The sequence below is a fragment of the Phalacrocorax aristotelis genome, chromosome 1 (assembly GCF_949628215.1).
Source record: "Phalacrocorax aristotelis chromosome 1, bGulAri2.1, whole genome shotgun sequence".
In the NCBI taxonomy this organism is placed as follows: domain Eukaryota; kingdom Metazoa; phylum Chordata; class Aves; order Suliformes; family Phalacrocoracidae; genus Phalacrocorax; species Phalacrocorax aristotelis.
In genome coordinates, this window is record NC_134276.1 from 131,899,992 (window position 1) to 131,918,563 (window position 18,572).

At 41.8% G+C, this 18,572-nt stretch overlaps 1 protein-coding gene across 1 annotated transcript in view; it reads right to left on the reverse strand.

Annotated features, from left to right (window-relative positions):
- Positions 1–13,826: 13,826 nt before the first annotated feature.
- Positions 13,827–18,572, reverse strand: part of MAN1A2 (mannosidase alpha class 1A member 2) — a 143,504-nt gene continuing 138,758 nt past the window's right edge. The window contains exon 13 of the mRNA XM_075107946.1: positions 13,827–16,259. Coding sequence (XP_074964047.1) covers positions 16,127–16,259 — 133 coding nt within the window. The 3' untranslated portion in view covers positions 13,827–16,126. The remainder of the gene's footprint in view (positions 16,260–18,572) is intronic.

Genomic DNA, 18,572 nt, shown 5'->3' on the forward strand with positions numbered 1-18,572 from the left:
GTGAGAGCGGAACCCCAAACGCGGCGAAACATCGCAGAAAGGGCCCCCCGTGCTGAGCTTCTCGCAGCCCCCTGCCCCGTGGAGCTGTACCCTGCCCCACAGAGCGTCTGCTGGTGTAAGACATGCCCGATAGCAGGAAAGGAGGAGAAAAATAACGTCTCCGTTATTTATTTTTAGTTATATTTTTGTGGTGCGGTGGGGATTTTCACACCTCTAATTCTTTGTTTGGGTTTCTTGGTGCCAGGGCGCAGGGAGGGGTGGCAGAAGGTGAGGAGGAGAGGTGGACCCAGGCAACCGTCCTCCCCCAGCACCCTCAGGTTTGCATCTGTGTTGTCTCTCGCTTCAGGTACTGCCCAAAATAACAGAGTGTCTGCAATATAAAGTCCTGAAAGCCCGAAGAGATGGATACCTAAACATGCTGTGTGTGTTGTTACCCGATAGCAAACACAAGCCAATTAAGATATTTCAAGGGATACCAAGAAGAAGAACAGGCACGCTTACTGTGAAGCAGTTGATCTGCTGCAAGTTTACACTTTAGTCTACTTTGCAGTATCTTCTTTACTCTTATGCTTGGCAAATTAACAAAGTGGCTACAAAATGAGCTCAATCAGTAAGAGCCTTACTATTTTTTAAGTTAACTGACCAGTAACATTCTTCTAACTTAGTTTGTTGGCAATCAGTAAAGCAAAATATTGGTTAACAATGAAATTCCACTGTCAACAGGACCAGTAGGAAGAATTTTAATTATAGACACTGGAAAAGAAAAAAATGTTAAGTCTGCTTTGCTGAAAAGGTGTTTATTTACCCTTCAGGCATGCAGAAAAGGGGGAAGTAGCAAAGATATGCCTACATGCTACAGACAAATTAATTACTTCTGGTTCCAGCAGGTACAAAAGCTAAGTTGAAAGGCCACCTTTTGTTGTTAAATATTTTGTTGCCAGAGAGGAACAGATTTTTGCTTGCTAAAATGGACCTGGAAATCTAAGCTATTAATGTACATTTTTAATAAATTTAGGAACACTGAAGAAGCTCCAGAGGAACAGAAGCAAAGGTGGCTATCATGTCAATACTGGAAATACAAGCCTGACATTGATATCATTAATACAGGATACAGTCAATGGAGGACAGTTGGATAGTATATGCCAATGAGCATGTTTTTCTGAAGAATCCGAATTGTCGGACAAGCATGTGAGTGCACTGCAGATTTCAAATAACTGCAGAATCAAATAAGTTTGATTTATTATTGGATGAAGTTTGATTTACAAGTTGTCATTTTACCCTATGATGTTAAATGAATAAATACAGACTAACTGATAAAAATCACAAAATAAATGTTAACTTTCTCAATTGTGTTCTTTAAATCAAAACAGCTTTTTTTTTTTTTTTTTTTAAAAAAAGCTCAATTGATAGGCTCAAAACAGTTTTTTTTAAATGGCTCAATTAATAGGCTTGGTGCATAATCACAATGTGAGACATGTATAGCCCCTGCTATGCAGGAAACCAGAGTGCCAATGGTCTCTTAACCTGAAAAATCAGTCACTTATACATCTAGATATAATAGATTATAGCTGCTGTAAAGCTAATTTGGAAAGTTGGACTACAGTAGGATGCATTTAAAAAGACATCCTAATTTCACCAGTTCTTGTCATGACCCATGTGATGCTTTTCTCTCTCTTTAAAGCTCTCCATCTGCGTCTCCATCTAAGTTCAAAAATCACTGGATAACTAGAATTCATGTGTGGCCGTGCCATAGATTTCTTTCTCATACCAATGTTTGACATTTCTAGAAGTTCCTCACTCACATAACTAAACTTCTCACATTTGTTAAATAAAACGTGCATCTCCAGTGCTAGCAGCAAGCACTGAATAATAAGTAGTTGAGGACCAATCTACAAAAGCGAAAAGAACAGTAACCAAAAATAAAGAAGATATATTAAAACTCCAGCTTGATCCTATAACAGGTGCCACTCAATTTTTTGAGTGTTGATGATCAAGCAGGTAGGGGGTCTGTTGTCAAATAGCCAGAAGTTCCCAACAGAGAGGTGCTCAGTTAACAGACTGGTTTGAAATGGGGAGTTGTGGGGTTAGGCTTTTCTTGTCAGGTTCATCTCCCATATTAAAAAAATGCAGAGAACTTTTTTGGCACCAAAAGTATGTCTACAAACCTGGTTTCTGCCAGTACACCTGGCATCAATGGATGTACTTCTCTCACAGCTGCGGAGTCACAGGAATCGGTGGGAAAGAGGTCAGTAGAGAATGAGGGCTGAAAGTTAAGCACTGCCCTGCAACAGCACTTACACTATATAGTATTTTCCATCAAAATTCTTAATATGCATTGTAGAAGACCACTGAGGCAAAGAAAGACTGCTTTTGTTGCTGCATTAAGATGTGGAAAGCCCACCTAAACAGTTAAAAGAAAATGCATGAAGGCAAAGCAATTTTTGCATTTGATATTAGTAATTTAATTGTATTTTTGAAGATTTTGCAGATATTACAAACATTTCAGATCACTTTCTTTTGCATTTTGAGGGATTTGTTTGGTCTTGTTTTTACTGCCAAAGACTTTTTAACACTTCTGCTTGAAGAACACTGGGACAGTCCAGCAGTGCACAGGCTAGCAAAGCTTCCACAAAAATTGTTCAGCGGCCCATTTAGTCATTAATTTGTGTATCTGCTGGTGCTAACTAGAAGAGCTGACCTCTTTTCCAGGTGGACTGTTCCCACTGCTTCCTGTTGGCGCAGCTTGGTGCAAACTAGTTGTCATTGCTGCTGGTACCTGGAGGTGGCACGCTGGTAAGAAAGCTGTATCCATGGAACTGTGCAAGCAGTGCTCGATAGCCTTAGATGTCCGGAATAGCTGTGCACAGCCTCACTCTGTAACTGCATCGGCTTCAAGCACAGCATGCTGCAGCTTCACACAGAGCTTCCAAAAAAGGTGCAGAGAGGCATTTCTTCATCAATTTCTTTCAGTCCAAAAGACCCTTTACCATCTAATACAGAACAGCTATAATACATCTGCCTCTGTGAGTCTTCATAGGTATTTCCCAGGTTTTGTAAAAGACAACATGATTAAGGAGTTTTAAGGTGTTATTACACAGGAGAGTTTGCCTAGCTTGTTCAGCAACTGTTACACTCCAAACCCAGTGTCTCACCCGTATCCAGACCTCATCCATAGGTGTCAAGGGGAGAAGAATGTATTACTTTCCTTGGTGATTAAGCCTTTTCACTGTTAACAATGTACACCTTATTTTTCAGTCTGGATTTGTCAAGGTTTAGTCTCTGGCTTTTGATTTCTTGTTATGTTTTCTCTACTAGAATAAAAAGTTTCTGAGAACTCTGAAGTTCCTCCCAATGAAGGTATATACCTCATCCCTTCATATTTTTACGTAAAAAAAAATTACATCAATGGTCCATCTCCAGTTTCTCATTACATGCTATTTTCTTTTTCAAATATACTTGCATTTCAAATTTGTCAGTTCGGTGATTTCATCAGGAGCTAGATACACATTTTTTCTGCTAATCCCATGTGCAACTTGAGGTATGTAAGCTTTGTAATTAATCTAGATCAAAAGCACACTGGATTTTTACACGTACTTGGGCTTTCTACGTACTTTAATTCTAAATGCTGATGACAAGGAACAGTGCATACCCACCGCTATGTTCAAGACAGTCACTCTCATGGCAGGCTTCTTTTGGTCCATCTTGCAACTAGTGTATCTTGTCTATGAGGCTCTTGAAATAACCTCTGGCACATAGGTATTGCTAGAGAAATGTGGCCTTTCTGGCCAGCCACAAGGAATAATCAAGACATGAAAACCATTCGATGCTGAGCACAGCACAGTAGGAGGTGCCTGTGGGAAGTGGTCGAGGCAGGAGTTCTTCAGTGTTCAAGTTTTCTTGCTTCTAGGGTCTTTTCCTCAGCCCTCTTAAATTTACTAGTTATATATTTACAGAGAGAAAGTAGTTACCTTTATGATGATCTCATTTACCTTGTACGCTGTTCATGGTGCTGCTATAAACGAGGGAAGGAAAATAAGAAAATGTCACAACAGGTTAGCTCTTGTAACATGCACCGTGGTATATTGGAAATTGACCCAGGTCCCACTGCAGGACACAGACCCCAGCTGGGGTCTCCTCCACCCAGCTGTACGGTCAGTGTCTCTGTGCTTGGACTTAGGCTGTGGGAGCAGCAGGGAGCGGGCAGAGGTGCTGTGCTCTGGAACGCGTGCTGGACAGCAGGGTCCAGGCTGCTGGTGGCAGAGGTACAGAGGGAAAGCTTCCTGCTGTAGTGGAAAGGCAGCTGGAAGGTGGCACCAGGCAGATCCGGGTGACACCCCAGTATAAGGACCAGGGCTGCATTTTGATCTCGTCACCCTTTCACAGGGGAAGGTGTTTTGGACAAGGATTGTCACGGACCGACCACTGGGTGGGGTGAGTGCAGTATAAACCTGTGATTTTTTCTTGTGTCCCCTCCCTGCAGCTCCTGCGCTAGGACACACCGGGCAGCGTGAGACCCGAGCCTAGCACTTACTCCCCGGTGGCATCCTTTGCTTGGAAAGGAAGGAGTTTATGATCAGCTAGCTATTCAATGGGATTGATGCTTGCTTCACACGATTTAAATCTGCTGGCTCTCCTGGTCTGTGCCTCTTACTACCACAAGATGGTATCTTGAGCGATAGTTTCCCCTCGATCTGTGAAGCCCAATACTCTGACTGATGAGTTCCTGTATTCACAAAGCTGCACTTTATCACAAATAACACAGTGCAAGGTTGCTGGTGCAGGCTGCCTACTACCGGGTGTCAGATGAACAGAGCCAAAGGATTAACTCTGATATACCACATCCAGTATTCATGCAAGTATTCATCTCGCCTCCTCTCCTGCTAACATCCTTGAGTGCTTTGCAACCCCTCTTACAAGTCAAAATTTCAGTGTTACTTTAGGGGAATGGCTTGATGCATCTATTTCAAGAAAAGGTCTCTGGTTCATTTTCTAAAGGTTGCTCGAATGGGAGCAATGCCATGTTTAGCTACGACAACAGAACGACCAGAACACAGCCCAGATAGCATCTCCAGATGTTTGGTCCCAAACCCAGCTGTCTAGCTTTCCATTCCTGCCTAAGGACAAATTGGTTAATACACTGGAAGTGTGCGCGGGCCACTCTATACCAACAGCTCTATAGTACAGGGTTTAAATCCAAGTGTCTTCCTTCCCCTCTCCCTCCAGCACTCCTGCAGTGAGTGGTGGAAGAACTACAGGTGATGGAGTTAAGGCCAAGTGTATGAAACCTATTCATTATTCACTTGGGAGTGGAAAAATAAACCTGCCTGCATAAAGATCAGTGCAAGAACCCAAGGTAATTGAGGGACTCATATTTATATCACAGAACGTTTTACTTGGGGTGTCACGTTATTCAGTGCTGTTTTGTACTTGGCTACTGTGAGATGTCTCACTAAAAACAGGATGTTGCTAATTGCCTGTGCTTGAACCAGAGCAGTTAACAGGAGAAATTGCCTCGTATGTCTGTGGAATGAAGATCCGTGTCTGTATCAGATTTAAGCTCAAAAAATTTTGCTTTCCAAAAAGCAAGCCCTTACTTTGGCATTTGTAGCAGTGCTCAGGGTGAGCTTAATGCAGCAGTCCCCACTCTTGATTATTTCATGATGCTGGTATAAAGTGCTGGAACCTCTGCCAGATTGGGAGATATGCCAAGTTTTCCTTTTCTTTTATTTTTAAGGGTGTTTTTAATCATTCTGGAAGAAAAGGGAAGGGAAGTGCTTGGAAATATTAAACTATGAGTGACCCAAAGGCTCAAGATAAAAAACCCCAAACAAACCCTGAAGACACGGAAAAAGATCCTCAAAATTTAGAAGCAATCTCATAATGCTTGCAGCCTGCCTCAGAGTTTTTGAAGAACTGGGGTTGTCAAGCAGCTAAAAACTAGTCTTTTCTCAACAGGAGCCATTTGAAACCCATAGTGTCCCCAGAGACTACCAGGCATTTTTGCCTCTCTCAGGAAAAAGGCTCCTCACAGTCACGATTCATGTCCTACATCACAAACTTGCTGCCATCCTTTGTGCTGATTTCCTAATCTGTTCAGGGCAGACTGCTGTGTCCCCTGCGCTTGGCTGAGCCTTGCTGGCTCCTGAAACAGGGGACTCTGCACATGCTTGTGACTCAGCTGCATCCAGAGTTACACATGCCAGTGGACAAAGGAGGTTCAGCATTTGGGAGACAGACTATGAGTGTCTGGCATTTGAACCTAATCTCCAAATGTCCCCATCTTGGAAGTTAGTCTCATACTACTATTGAAACCACATCATGACTTTCAAATTTTGAGCTGACTAGCCAGGATATGCCTCGAACACAGAATACAGCAGCAAGCAGAGAGGTGAGCAAGGTGGTGCCAGCACCAGAGTACACCCAGCCACGAGTGCCCTTCCCTGACAGCTCAAGCTGGCAGAGAAATTTCTGCTGCAGGGGGAAAATATGGACACGGGCAGAGCACCTGTCTGATGGAGCTAACAAGCATCCGGCACTGAACATAACCTGTTCAGAGGGAACATCTCCAGGGCTACATTGTGTGCTCTGTGAAGGGGTTGACATGTTTTCCCCATAGACTTAGTCTTGCTTTGTAAGAAATAGCATGAGCAGTAACTGGAGGAAATCACACGCAGTATATAGAAAGGTTTACTTAGACTGCACACCTGGAAAAGCAGTCTTTGTGTATTATTTAATCTAATAAAAAATCAGTGTAACATTGTCTCCTGGATGTGGCAGTAAATTTTCCCCTTCTGTCACTGAATCCATCAAAGTCTGCTTCAGAGGAAAGCAGTAAATCCAACAAGTTGATGACTGGCGGGTATGCAAAGATTTTGGGGGTTCTTTTCCTGGGGGAAATTTCCCTTCAGCTGAAAACAATCTAATGAGAACCTGAAAACCTAGCCTTGCTGTGACACAAGTAGGAATACAGAGTCCGAGTTTACAGGAGCTTGCCCTAAGGTTTTAGGAGGCTATAGTATTAGTTTGATATATGTATTTGCCCAAGTAACACTGGTTCTGAAATGTGAGCATACTAAGAGCAATAATGTATGGATTTTTTGAAATCATTTGCCTGGCTAAAGTGTACAAAATGTGTAACTATGTATCAGTGCAGATCTAAGAGTACACTTACATCTAGGAGTACGCTTGCAAATTGTATCAGGAATTGTATGGCCAGCAGGAGAAGGGAAGGGATCGTGCTCCTGTACTCGGCACTGGTGAGGCCGCACCTCGAATGCTGTGTCAGTTTTGGGCCCCTCACTACAAGAGGGACATCAAGTTGCTGGAGCGTGTCCAGAGAAGAGCAATGAAGCTGGTGAAGGGTCTGGGGAACAATGATGAGGAGCGGCTGAGGGAGCTGGGGTTGTTTAGTCTGGAGGAAGCTGAGGGAGACCTTATTGCTCTCTGTAACTACTTGAAAGGAGGTGGGTGTTGGTCTCTTCTGCAGATTAACAAGTGATAGGATAATGGGAAATGACCCCAAGCTGGCTCAGGGGAAGTTTAGACTGGATATTAGGAAAAAATTATTTCCTGCAAGAGTGGTCAGGCATTGGAACAGGCTGCCCAGAGAGGTGGTGGAGTCACCATCCCTGGAGGTATTTAAAAAATGTGTAGATGTGGCACTTTGGGACATGGTTTAGGAGGCATGGTGGTGTTGGGTTGATGGTTGGACTTGATCTTGAGGTCTTTTCCAACCTTAATGATTCTACGATTCTATGATTCTAGAAAAATACCAGAGAACTGTCAGGGAAATCCCTTAATATAAACATTAATTATTTAGAAATAACCCTCAGACATAAAGCACCTCAAGTAATAATGGGATATGTACCCAAATAAAGGACAAGATGAGCTTATGACAGAAATCTGCATATACAAATATGGGCTGTCAGCCTTCCATTTTGCCAGGCTAAACTATTCTTCTCACCCCTCTTGACACAAACTCTTCACTCCCTGGTAAGCCTAAATACTCCTGCCTTGCACCTGTTCCACTGAGGCAAGCCCTCCTAATGTGGGTGACCAGAACCATACGCCATATCTCAGATGTGTTCATCCTGCTTTGTACAACACTGATACTTTTTTAGTTTCATCAGAAATACCTTTTTGATGCATGCATACTTTGCCAACACCATGAGGCTCTTTGGCAGAGCTTGTTCTAACGGTTGCCATTGATTCAGTATGTGACTGCACTAATTCCTAAGGACATCCCCCCCTCCCTGTACGTCAAGATCTATTAAATACAAAGATACCACCTACAGCTAAGGGAGCTGCCGAACATTTTGCAGTACATTTTTAAAGTATCAATATAGACTTATTTTTCTACTCTTCTGTGGGAATCTGCTCTAGGTCAGTGTTGAGCCAAGATGCTAGTTTAGACAGACCATAGTTTTGACCCAGCACAGCCATTCTGTTATTTTCACTTGCGTTTTTTTCACCTTGCATTGGTGATTTCTGTCATTATAGCTGACTATACGTTCAGGTCTTTCTCAACATTAATGATTTCAGACTGACAACATCCCTGATTAGAATGAAAGGTTTTATTCCTAGTCCCTGGAGGAACAAGTTTGCCTTTTGACTTTTTAAATTTCTTTTGCCTTCTGGTGTTCCAGGTCTCAACATTATCTGATCCTCCATTTTCGTTATTGACAATTCTTCCTAACTTTCTTCTGCTGCAAACAAATTCTTCTTGCCGTTACAGAAGATCTGTCCTAGTACCAGGATTTAGTGACATTCACTAAGACACCTGAAAGTTTCCTCCTCCATTTTATACTTCATTGTTTCTCCTCTACCCAGTTTCTTATCCACTGTGCAGCTCTTGTGTTCAAGTTCATATTTTCAAGACAAATTAATCAAGATGCAGTACTGCATACATTACAGAAGTTCAGTTACATGAGATGTACAATACATCCTTCGCCTGGAGAATGATAGGTCTCATAAAAAGCAATGTCTGGTTAGCCTATAAAACTTTTGTCTTTGGTATCCCAAGTAATTCTGCATCTTTTCTTCAAAGTACCTTCTGTGGCCTCACAGATGGTTCCAGTTAAGCCAGCTCTGCAGAGGGATTCACAGGAATGCTGGGCAGGATCCACACACCAGTCATGGATGGGTTTGTCTGTCCACATGAGAAATCTTCCTGCACCTCACCTCCTGGAACCCACGCACAGGCCTCTGTCATCGGTGATTTAGCAGACTGCTGACATCCACTCATATTCTTTAGGGCTTCCTCCACTGACTTCCTTGCTGAGGTTTCAGCATGGATTGGTGAAGAGATGGGTATGCAGACATAGCCAGCACCAGCTTCTGGAAGAAATGACTTAGGGACATTTTTCCTTTTTTGTGGATGTATCATAATGCAGATCGTATGGGGCTTTTAGGTGATCCCATACAACACATGATGCTATTTTCTCAGTCATGCAGCAGCTCATCATTTCTGGTTTATGCAGCAACAGACATACACCATAGCTGTTGCCTAGAACTACTTGTATAATGGAAACCATACAAGAAAGAAAACAGAGAAACTGTGTGTCCATGGGACACACAATGCTTTTTTCTTCCTTCCCTGAATTTTTACCTGCAAGTAGTTTGGCTATGTGAGTGACGGCTCCTCTCAAACCCTTTCACATGAGAGTTTGCTCAGCCTGAAATATTGTTGTCAAAAAGACTCTTGCTCTTCACATTAAAAAAAAAAAAAGCACATTACCACCAACCTTCACACATCCCACACGTGAACCAGCATAAATAGAGTAACGTTTCCTTTCCAAAGCCCGCAGAATATCTATGGCTTTGCACTGCGAGAAGCCAACTCCCAGAGCTACAAGATGAAGGCTAAAAATAACCCATTAAGGATTAATTTCAGGATTTTTAAGTACAGCTAATTAATATGCACAGGAAAGGCACATGGTCTCCAGGAAGGAGGACACACAATCACAGAGTCTACAAGGGAAGTGGGGCAGGGTCACATGCAGGCAGAGTGCCAAAGGGGGAAATAGAAGAGGATATTTGCTAATATATCCTTGGAGAGAGGACGTGCAAAGAAAACCTGTTTCAGAAGAGGTAGAGGTAGAGGGGTGAAACACTTCACTACTGAAGAGGCAGAGACAATGCAATGCAACCGCAAAAAAACAGGATCCCTTTTGAAGAGCAGCGAGGACAGTAACAAAGCCTTCAGTATTGGCCAAAATGTTGTACACAAGGACAGCTAGCTTGATAGTACTAGAGCAGGAGGCAAGGTTTTGTGTGTTAGGGCTCAGAGGCTGAGATGGTGACGTGGATAGCAGTAGCAAACATGATTTGATGCAAGAAGTCAATTTCAGTGAGGTGGCTTAAGGGCTGAGCACACCACAGGAAGATCAATGGATGCAAAAGACACACTGCTTTGCTAGTAGCACTGTGGTAGGAAGCTGGGTGCATCATGAACACGCAGCGCTTGTGTGGGAAGCTAGGGAGCAACAGCTGAACGTGTAACTGAATCTCAAGATGGATGGCATACCAGGACAGCAGGTGTGTGCCTGGTGTCATGTGTTGCACTGAATTATGGCACTTTGGAAGCAGTTTTCTCTGATTAAGTAATATTGAAGGAGGTCACCGCATCCTGAGGCAGAAGAACCCTGGGAAGGTTGGGCACTGGATCTAAAGCACTGAAACAGGATGCACAGGATGGCAGTCATGGCATGCCATGAAAACAAGGTACCATGTATGAGCAATATGATGTCAGACAGTAACGATTATCTACAGTTAATGTGAATCAGAAAGCAAGTCTGGTTATTCACTTGCTGTACTGCAAAACAGAGAGCCACAGCAGCAGTTCCAGTGAATATAAAGGTACAGGAGGAAGACGGGCTCACTCGAAGCAATTTCCTCCTACCAATTTCCCTGTGAACAACATTTAACCATTACAAACTTCTTTTTCATAGAGGGCAGAGGAATGGATGTGCAGACTTAATTGCCCAATTCACTGGGTATTTAGTATCAAGAAAATGGTTGGGGTTTTAGCCCCCCCAAAGTGGGGTTTTAACCTGGGGTCTTAAAATTAAGTTTATTTAGTAGCACTGCTTGTCTGCCTGCCTGCCCCCTTTACCCTCATCACTAAGATTCTTTGAACCTTTTAGCCACTTTCACAGAAATCTAACAAAAGGGTAGAAATTTCAAAATTTTGTGAGATTTGGTGGCTTTCACAACAGCACACAAACCCAGCCTCAAACTGTTGCACATTTAGCTACATCTTGAGAAAAAATTAAACACTACAGTGACCTGTTAAAAGCAAGCAAGGGGTACAGGGGTTTAGTTTTGCAACAGGGGGACTTGATCCATGTTTATGTTGTCAAAGTCCCTAGTAGAGCTTCAGGGGAAAGAAAAGCTGCAGCACCACCAAGCCTATGAAACAGGATCAGCTTCACAGTCCAATGCTACAGGAGGTTGCTACTGGAGACAAAGGACACAAAACGCACCTTTTTCGCTTAAAGACATTCTTTATTCAATCTTTTTTATATACAATATTATTTTTAATCTGTAAAAAGTACATATGCAGGATTCCAGGTCAGAGGCAGAAGGTTTTCACATCAGAAGATAGACTTTTGCCCTTTTATTAATTTTGGAGGAAAAATAATCTGTCAGTTTTAGACAAAGCAAGAATAAAGGCAGAATGCAAATCCTTCTTCCACCAAGCGATTAGGATTAAAGGCAGCAATTCACCGTAACAAGTCAGGCTGTCTCCTTCGACTTCGGTGGTTCCCAACTTTTCCAGGCAATTACAGAGCAGTTTGTTAGAAAGGGCTGACAGCCGAAGCAGCTAGTGCTTATCATCCCTGCTACAGTTGTACGCACAGAACTTGCAAAAGGGCTTGGGTTTCCTCTTTGTATGGCAACTCCAACTCTTGAGTCAGAAGACTGTTTCTCAAAATTCAAGGAGTAAAGGAGGGATGTCTCATTAGGGTGAACAGATCTCCGAACTATAGCGTGAATGAAGAGCTTGCTTTTCTCTGGTAACAAGAAGCCTGCTTCTTATTTGTCCCCTTAAAAACATGGACTAGACTTATTAATGTACATAACAGGCTCAATTTGCTAAAAGCCTGTTACTACATCCCTGAGATGTAAACTGCCTCACCATTTGCTTTGGATGTCAGGTTACATTGTTGATCCTTTCGATGTTACTCCTATTAACTGCTTCTCCATTCAAACTAGGGACAGTCACATTATGAAGTTTTGTAGTATCATTTCCTGAGGGATGGGAGAGAGGATCATAAAAGACAGCCCAACAGGGCTTTGCTTAGCTATACGTCAGCACAGGGTAGACCTTTAACCTTAAAGGATGGTATTTCAGGGAGCGTGTAACTATTTTCATTTTTCAGAACCTGGATACTTAACATTCAAATCTTGGAAGATACTGGGTGGGAATACGTCAGTGATTGGAAGGTAGAAGACACTGATCCACAAATTTGGAGTAGGGAGCTAAAGGAGCCTCAAAGGTGCGACTGGCACAGGGAACTACCTGCTTTTCCCTTTACTCCAGCATACTCACTATTTTTCATACTTTTCTTAAGCATTGAGAACCCTATTGTGCAGCAAAACGAACACCCAGAATATCATTCAAGGGTTTTGTTTTTATTTAGAGGACAATGCTAAGAAGTTGACTTCTTGACTGCAGGACACACACAGCTCCATGGTGGTCAATGGAAGCTGCAGAAATCTGGCTTCCTTGAAAAGTCAGGCTGTAAGTGTTAGAAAAAAAAGTACTGCTAGTAGATCCTGACCAACAGGCAAGCTTGAGGCTTGGATTAGGAAAAGAACTGAACATCCTTGTTTTGACTGCATGCAAACAGGAAACAGACAATTCTGGGATTTCCAGGCTCTTGCCCAAATCCAGTGTGCCAAATACGAACATGATTTTCTGTTCTTTATTTCATCCTGTAAGAGGGGAGGGTATTGTAGAAATTGCTAAAATGGGACAGCTACCTAAAGAAAACGAGGATTGTTTTGTTAGAGAATACAGTGCAAGACTTGGAAACAACTAGGACTAAAGAGTCATTTTGTGCTTAAATTTACACTCTATCTTCATGAAAGTAGGTAAGACAGCAGCAACAGAATGAAAATGGCAATATTCTACTGTACCTTATGGACCTAGAGGGAAAACAGTCTCAACTTTGGGCTTGCAGATAATGCCATTCTGCAGATCAGAACCCACTTCTCTGTGAAGGACTCGGAACAAGGGCGCATCACTTCAGTCAGAAGTTTCAACATCTGTGGCGCTTGGTTATTATGCACCCACCTCGCTCAGAACCCTTTACCTCCAAACTTAGCTTGGTCTAGGAAATCTCAGGATGGAAAGATTCATGAACAACACATCAATTAGTCCACAAAATGCATTATCTTTTGATAGACTATGCACATCAGTAGCTTCTGGAGGAAAGAGGATAGTTTGTATTTTAAGGAGTGATAGAGTAGAAACTGACAGCCGTTGGGGTAACTGGAAAATGAGAAACAAGTGTCCTTATTTGGTACCTGCTGCTTATCTACACAAAGAAGAAATAGCAGTACTGTACATCTGCTTTGAGAAAAATACCATCCCATAACATGAAATGGCTTAGGTCCTCAATTCAAGCATTCCTGTGGCAGTGAGTTAACCCATTGGGATTCATGGAGGAATTAATTTGAAGGGTCGCTCTTTAATCCACAACAGGTGGGTGGAAGAGCAGCAAACAATGATAAGAAGTTTGCTGTTTCTGGGACTCCAGAATTCTGTCCTTGACCTTTCTCTGAACAGACTGGCGGCCATTCTACATCTGCATTTATCAGGAGGTGTATGGGGATGCGTGTATGGGGTGGAAAGTGCCTTTTTATTTTTCACTTTTCCTTTCCTTTTTTTTTTTCACTTTTTCTTTCCTTTCTTTCCTCATGGTTGTTAAACACAAGAGTCTGCTTTTCCTCTTTCTTATTTGTACACAGAGAGATTTAGGACAACAAGGCAATCGACTGTAGTTTTAAACCAATAAAAGTTCTCATGGGATGGCAAAAACTCAATTTGGAAACATAACATATCTGAACTTTGGAAAATGGAAAATGACTAGCTCTTCATAAGTCAGTGAATACTAATCAGAAAAATAAATCAATGTGGGACCAGTAAGAAGAAGTAATTTATTAAGCAACTTCTGATTTAAAATAAACAGTTACTTGAATCAGTATTATTTACTATATCAACTACTTTATCAGTCTCAAATAATTTTTAAGATACTGCTCCAAACTACAGCAACTAAGTAACTGGTATTAAGGTAAAAACATTGAGATTGGAGTTTTTTTCCAAGCTCTATGTCTTCCTCCTCCTAAACTAAAGTAACTGCCTGGAAAAAAGCATCTGATAGCATTTTTCCTTAAATCACGTGATGATTTCTGTGTCTAGCTTAGTGTCAAAGACTAGTGAAGAAAAATTTTATGGGGGAAATTCTACTATACTGTATAGTCAAGTATAATAGGATGGAGAGAAAAGCTTTTATATATAGAACTCCACATATAAACATTTTTTGAGGGGGAGAAATACCACTCTTTCCCTTTAGATCTGATGCTGTACTGAAGAGGTCTTCAGTTCACTTTAGTATGAAAACACAATCAAGATTTTTTAAAGATGGAACCTGTGCATTAATTAGGAGGGAAAGGAGCACCTCACAGCTCTTTTTCAGCAAAGGGGCCAGTCACCATGGCAGAAGGATTCAAGAGCTATAAAGTGGAATAAAAACAATAATTTGAGCTGTAAGGGTTCTGGAATAACAGTATAAAAAGAAGAGATTGATATATACTTGAAAAGGCGAAACTTCTTTTAGCAAATAAGTGAAGACTGAAGCAGACTTCATTTAAGTGATACTGTCCAGCCCAGCTTAGGAGTACTCAGAAAAGAAACCACACAGGTAACAGCATCGCCCTTCTCATAAAATATGGAAGATGAGACACTTCAGTTTCTTCTTCCACTCATATATGAGAGATGTTACGTTTTTTCCAAAGAAGATCATGTTGGCTTTGTACTGTACAAGAAGAAAAGTTTTGTAAACTAAATCAAAGGCAGTTTTGGGCTTCTGTCATACACATCCTTGCACAGAAGGTTCCATGAATAGTATCCAAAGAATGAAATTTAACTTTTAGGAAAAATCCCGATTGTGTGGAAAAATATAAAGCAACAAAATCCTGCTGCTTAGCTCAAGGGGGGCATTTTTAAGTGCCATATACTGTCTCCTGTTATATAAATCATGAGAGACTGCTTTCCTCATGTTGTCATCTCTGTTTACTTAGCTAAAAGAACCGGGACTTATAAGAGAATATTTTTTTCCATGTGACAGGAGGGGAAACTTAGGCTCCTGCAATACGCCCCAGACTCTGACTGTAGCTTGCCAAATGAGCTAAGCCCATGTTGCTGACAGTGAACTACAAACCAAGTGCTTACTAATTTTTTTTGGATGTAAGCATACAACTCAGATCTTTCAACATTATTTTGAAAAGGGAAAGTGAGGAGACAATAGTTTTTATAGTTTAGAGTTTAGTTTTAGTAGCTTAGAGGTCCTGAGAATGGCTGCCAGTCTGGACAAACAGATGCTCCTTAGAAAATTCAGACAGGTACAGAAAAAAATTCAAATCCTGATGCTGCTGGTGCACTGATGTTGCTTTTTGTTGTTGCTTTGTTCATGCCATCATCAAACACAAAAAACCAGGAAAAATAAAATCTAGGTATTTGGAACCCACCCGATCTGAAGAGGTGACTGGTGTGTTGTTCCTTGCAACAGCAGGAAGTTCCTCTCCCTGGATAGGAAAGCCTCTTCTTCCTTATGCTGCTGCATTTATATTAAAGAGTAGATTCCATGTCTTGCTAAGGTTCAAAGCACATGAAGTCTCTGTCCTGCAAATACCACACTAATGTGTTTTGGTCATGTATAAAACAAAACTTTAAACTTATCTATATGTTGAAGAGCTTCATTTCTCACGCCGGTACTTGCTTGACTCAGAGGTCTAGTTTTATCAAGTGTCTGTCTCCTCTCCTGCTTAAAGTCTCAAGTGGTCCATGTAAACAAAACAGATCTGAAAACAGTCTCACTTCCTTTTCGTAGAGCTGTTTTTATCGATATGCAGGATTTCCTGACAGTGTGGTGTTGGCTAAATGTAAAACAGGCAGAGGATGAGCTTCTGTGTTAAAAACCCAGTTGTCTAACGGTAGGAGGTCATCATTGGAGAAAAGCAGATACAAATACCTAGATATCAAGACAGAGAGGAAAAATGGTAGGTATTAAAGCAGAGCAACAAACACGCAGGGGCAACATAGCAGCTTCAGGCCCCACCAGTCAGCAGCTACAGCTATAAACAAGTCAGTTACTTTCAATCTTTGTACAGCCCCCATACAACCCCCCTTATTATAACAACCTGAAGAGTGATTTTTATCATGATCAACCCCGTCAATGAAAATTTGTTATAAAGATAGCATTTGAATCTTTCTAAGTAACTTCTGCTTTTCAAGACTCCTTTCAAAGGCTTGCAATGTGAAACAAACATCAAGACACCAAGCACAAGGATTTGGGGAGCAGGGGAGCAGAGAGGAAGTTGGCAAAAAATTTTTCTCAATGGAGTAAACCCACTTGGAAATGACTAATCCTCTTTAATCCAAATCAAAGATTTGAAGGAAGTACAAGACAAGCCACTAAACCATGCCAGATATCTGACTTGTCATCACCGTGCTAGAAGCTCATTAAGCTTCTGGTGGGAGGAAATGGGCCAATATATTGTGCAGAGGGGATTCATAAATGTTGTACATCATAAAGCAATGCAGAGCAAATGAAGCGTGTAACAAAATTAAGGTTTCTGGACATATGCGGAAGAAGAGTATTTCTTGGTTCCTTTATCGTTGAATGTGGCTGTGCTACACTTTGTAGGGGCTACTGGTGGTAGGGATCTTTGCCAAGGCTTCCAAACTCAATTGCTAAAATTCAAAAGGCATTTCCCTTGTTTCAGAAAAGCTGACTGTATGAGTGCAAGTGTAATATCATGGGTGTACAGGACCTCTCAGCTCCTGCTTCAGCTTGCTTTCCTGCCATCCAGAAAATGACAGGTCTTGCAGCACTTGACAAGGAAGGGGTGTTGTTCCTATTAGTGGGCTCTGTCACACCCAGAACATGCACACATGTTGTTCTGCCTTTGCTCTGCTGAGGCTGCCGTTACTTTGCTCTCGCTCAGACAGAGGCTGGTAGTGTCTACTAGTTATGTCGCTGCCTGATCATTCTCCCACTGCCTTTATTTGCCAGTTGTATCCACAGCACAACCCAGCCAGCGAAGCTCTACTTTTTCTCCCACTCCTCACCAATTAACTGTTTACAGATAAAAATTTCTTGCTGAGATGAATCATTAAGTTTGGAAAAGACCTCTAGGATCATCAAGTCTAACCACCAACCCAACACCAGCATGCCTCCTAAACCATGCCCTGAAGCGCCACGTCTACACGTTTTTTGAACACCTCCAGGGATGGTGACTCCACCACCTCTCTGGGCAGCCTGTTCCAATGCCTGACCACTCTTGCAGTGAAGACATTTTTCCTAATATCCAATGTAAACCTCCCCTGATGCAGCTTTAGTTTTGTCCTACATGTCTAGTCTCTTTCTCTACATTTTTCATTCATCTTTAAAGCGTCATGCCTTTCCTCTCCTCCTCAATCCTACCTTGCTATCCCTCACTCTGCAGCTTTCTAAACTTTTTCACCACAGCATCAACGTTTCCTCTTACTGAAATTCACCTTCCTCATTCGATTCACACTTGTTCCTTTGAATAACTTAAGCAACCTATTTCTATGTCTTGCTCCTTCCCACTCAACGGCTACCTTCTTGCCACTCAAACTGCCCAAACTCTTGTAATTTGCGGAGTATCTTTGATGAGCCAAAGTATCAGAGCAGCAACAATGTTTGGGAGAGGTATCAATTTTAAATTTGAGAGGAATGAAGATGCAGAGGTTGTCAACAACAGCAGAAAAGATCATAGCAGGCATTCCATAATGCTCGTTTTACGTCCCTCTTCTGAGGGACATCTTCATTTTCCTCATGGCATTGCGTCCAACCCTTCTGTCTTTATTTTCACAGCCATTTGAGCTATCCTGACCTTATGTTCTCTATTTTATCTCAAGGTGATACCACTTTCTGGTTTGGCCGTGCCAATTGCATCAATGTCAAACATGTAATATCCAGCTCTCCAATACAATATTTTGTCCCACAAGTGGGAATAGATCCAAATCAAAAGCCAATAAAAATTTCTGAGTTCCTTCCTAGAACTGCCTTCTTTTGCAACATTTGCACTATAGTATGTCTAGTTACTGAGTGATGCATCAGTGAATTTTCAGATCTCCTTGTGATTATTTAAGATGCAGACAGGATTCTGGTGATACTTCAGAGGTCAGGCATGTCACCCCAGAAGTCCCGCAGGAACAGATTTCATTCTCTGATCTGGCTTTTATAGGCAAATCAATCATATAAAATCAGCTCCTGGGGAGGTATTGCTTCTCTGACTGGACCTGTTTGAAACTGCTG